This window comes from Strongylocentrotus purpuratus, unplaced genomic scaffold (assembly GCF_000002235.5).
Source record: "Strongylocentrotus purpuratus isolate Spur 01 unplaced genomic scaffold, Spur_5.0 spur5_scaffold_18, whole genome shotgun sequence".
Classification (NCBI taxonomy): domain Eukaryota; kingdom Metazoa; phylum Echinodermata; class Echinoidea; order Camarodonta; family Strongylocentrotidae; genus Strongylocentrotus; species Strongylocentrotus purpuratus.
The window spans coordinates 23156389-23159502 of NW_022145603.1; the positions used below are offsets into that span (position 1 = coordinate 23156389).

The 3114-nt window shown below is 39.9% G+C and overlaps 1 protein-coding gene across 1 annotated transcript; it reads left to right on the forward strand.

Annotated features, from left to right (window-relative positions):
- Positions 1 to 235: 235 nt before the first annotated feature.
- LOC105438844 (mucin-5AC-like) lies at positions 236 to 2776 on the forward strand. The gene is made up of 2 exons (XM_030988860.1): positions 236 to 984; positions 2698 to 2776. Exons 1-2 carry the CDS (start codon positions 236 to 238, stop codon positions 2774 to 2776), a joined length of 828 nt encoding a protein of 275 aa, XP_030844720.1.
- Positions 2777 to 3114: the final 338 nt, after the last annotated feature.

Sequence of the window (3114 nt, forward strand, 5' to 3'; positions counted from 1 at the left end):
ACACTTGTTTATTTATTTCCTTGTATAACGGGGAAAAAATATGGGGTTAAAAAAAATGATTGCATTTAATGGTAAAATGGACGAGGTTGGCCGATTCCATAATGTGCCAAATTATTTCTCTCTTTCCCCCTCATTTTTGCGGGTAATCACATTTTATTTATTTCCTTTGTTCTCTAAACTCTTTGTACGGTTGTAATGTCAGAGTCCTTACTTCAGGGAAAAGAAGCATACCGGGATGCTAGAGAATTACTGGACTACAAGGGAATGTGATACGCCTTCAACCAGTGGTCCTGATATGCCTTCAACCAGTGGTCCTGATATGCCTTCAACCAGTGGTTGTGATATGCCTTCAACCAGTGGTTGTGATATGCCTTCAACTAGTGGTTGTGATATGCCTTCAACCAGTGGTTGTGGTATGCCTTCAAGCAGTGGTTGTGGTATGCCTTCAACCAGTGGTCCTGGTATGCCTGCAAGCAGTGGTCCTGATATGCCTTCAACCAGTGGTCCTGATATGTCTTCAACCAGTGGTTCTGATATGCCTTTAACCAGTGATCCTGATATGCCTTCAACCAGTGGTCCTGATATGCCTTCAACCAGTGGTCCTGATATGCCTTCAACCAGTGGTCCTGATATGCCTTTAACCAGTGATCCTGATATGCCTTCAACCAGTGGTCCTGATATGCCTTCAACCAGTGGTCCTGGTATGCCTTCAACCAGTGGTCCTGATATGCCTTCAACCAGTGGTTATGATATGCCTTCAACCACTTTTGGTTGTGATATGCCTTCAACCAGTGGTCCTGATATGCCTTTAACCAGTGATCCTGATATGCCTTCAACCAGTGGTCCTGATATGCCTTCAACCAGTGGTCCTGATATGCCTTCAACCAGTGGTTATGATATGCCTTCAACCACTTTTGGTTGTGATATGCCTTCAACCAGTGGTTGCAGTGGTTGCAGTCGGGGCTGTGGATGCAGTGGGTGCAGGTTTGTACATCACACTATTGATAATATTGATTATTGAAGAGCGATAAATAGATACATATAGAAAGTACCACAGAGCTTTCAATATTACGGCATGCACAGCAAAATCACATTTTATTACTGAGGAAAAAAGTACATGTATGTTTTATGGTATCATTTGAAAGAGGTAAGACAGGTTCTCTTCTTATAGGCCCAAGTAATATATCAATAAAGATTAATGACAAAAATAAGTGATGGTAAGACCTGGTTATATCTTACATATTTTTCTTTGGGTTAACGAAATAGGAATCATAGCATGGTCATATTTAGATTAAGTATAAGAAATTCCCCAAACCCTCCCAAAGGAAGCAATATGGTATTGTAAAGTGAGTCAACATAAAAAGATAGCACCCTTGCTAATCATACTTGCATACACGATTGTGAAGTACTTTTCAAATAAAAAATGTTGTTATCAATTTTCAAAGCTTTTCTATAATTCATTTTTATATTCGCCATTTGAAGTTCTTTAACAACTGGATATCGTACCAATTTTGTTTCACTCATTTTTAATGCAGCGTCAGTTGAGGGTGAACAAAGTCCGGAACATCGGTAAGTATCATAATATAAAATTACTTTTTTTTTCTTTCTCTCATCTCCCCAACTCATCCTATATATCCCCATATCTCTCTCTCTCTCTCTCTCTCTCATCCTGTCCTACTGTCATCCTGCCCCACTCTCTCTCTCTCTCTCTCTCCCTCATTCTCATCCTATATATCCCCATATCTCTCTCTCTCTCATCCTGTCCTACTGTCATCCTGCCCCACTCTCTCTCTCTCTCCCTCATTCTCATCCTATATATCCCCATATCTCTCTCTCTCATCCTGTCCTACTGTCATCCTGCCCCACTCTCTCTCTCCTTTTCTCTCCCCCAACTCATCCTATATATCCCCATATCTCTCTCTCTCATCCTGTCCTACTGTCATCCTGCCCCACTCTCTCTCTCTCTCTCTCTCTCTTTTTCTCTCCCTCATTCTCATCCTATATGTCCCCATATCTCTCTCTAACATCTTGTCCTTCTCTCTTACTCTCCCGCTCTTTCCCTTTCTACCTTCATCTCTTGCTATTGCTTTTTTACATTTCTTTTAACTTTATTATTGTCCGTTTGGAGGCAGAACGGCAATAACTGAGAATACTTTAACACATTTTTACGCATTCTTTATACTCCCCTATTGTCTTAAGGCGATTACTTGTATTGCTTTCAAATGTAATTCGATGAAAGTATACCATGTTTTAAAAGTCATCAGGTATCCTTTAGATATAATCTTGCCATGGATGTAGAGGATGCATACTCTGCATTGTACAGTATGCACAAGTCAGAGGTTAAAATATTAGTAAACCATGTTTACATCCCAGTTTTACCCCCTCTTGATCTCCTCATCCCTTCTCCAATCCCTAAACTATCTTTGTTTAAAATGTTTCCAACTCTCTAACAATATTATCTCAATGTCATCTCTCTCTCTCTCTCCCTCTCTCCCTCTCTCCCTCTCTCACTCTCTCTCGTTTCTAATCTTTTTCAATCTCCCCATGCCCCCGTCCCCCGCCTCTCTCTCTCCATCTATATCTGTTTCCGTCTGTCTTTCTGTCTCTCCCTCCATATCTCTCTCTCTATCTATCTTCTTCTGTCTCTCTCTCTCCCTATCTTTTTCCCTTTCTTTTTCCCTTTCTATTACATAGCAGATGCATTCACAGCAACGACGACGATGATGATGATGGTGATAGACTTGATAGAACAACGTCATGGAATACGACGAGCTAAGACAGATCGTCATCCTACCTCACCTTAGGATCCCTAGGATGAAATGAAATAGCATTAGTAAATAACATCCAGAGATTGATTTGGCGGTAGAGAGAATTTATCGTACACACACTGATGGAATATTTAATTTTAATTGAATTTTACTAGTATTACCTACTTTGATTTCTTGCCATTCTACCTCAAAGTAGCTGTTACATATAAGTGCAATCCTAATTTACTATGCAAATACTTACAAGTACTTAACTGTTTCAATTATGCATTAGAAATCATCAGGTGTATGTTTTGATGAATTTGCTGTTAGCCTAAACTTGTATAGTTCTTATGATATTATTGCTTTC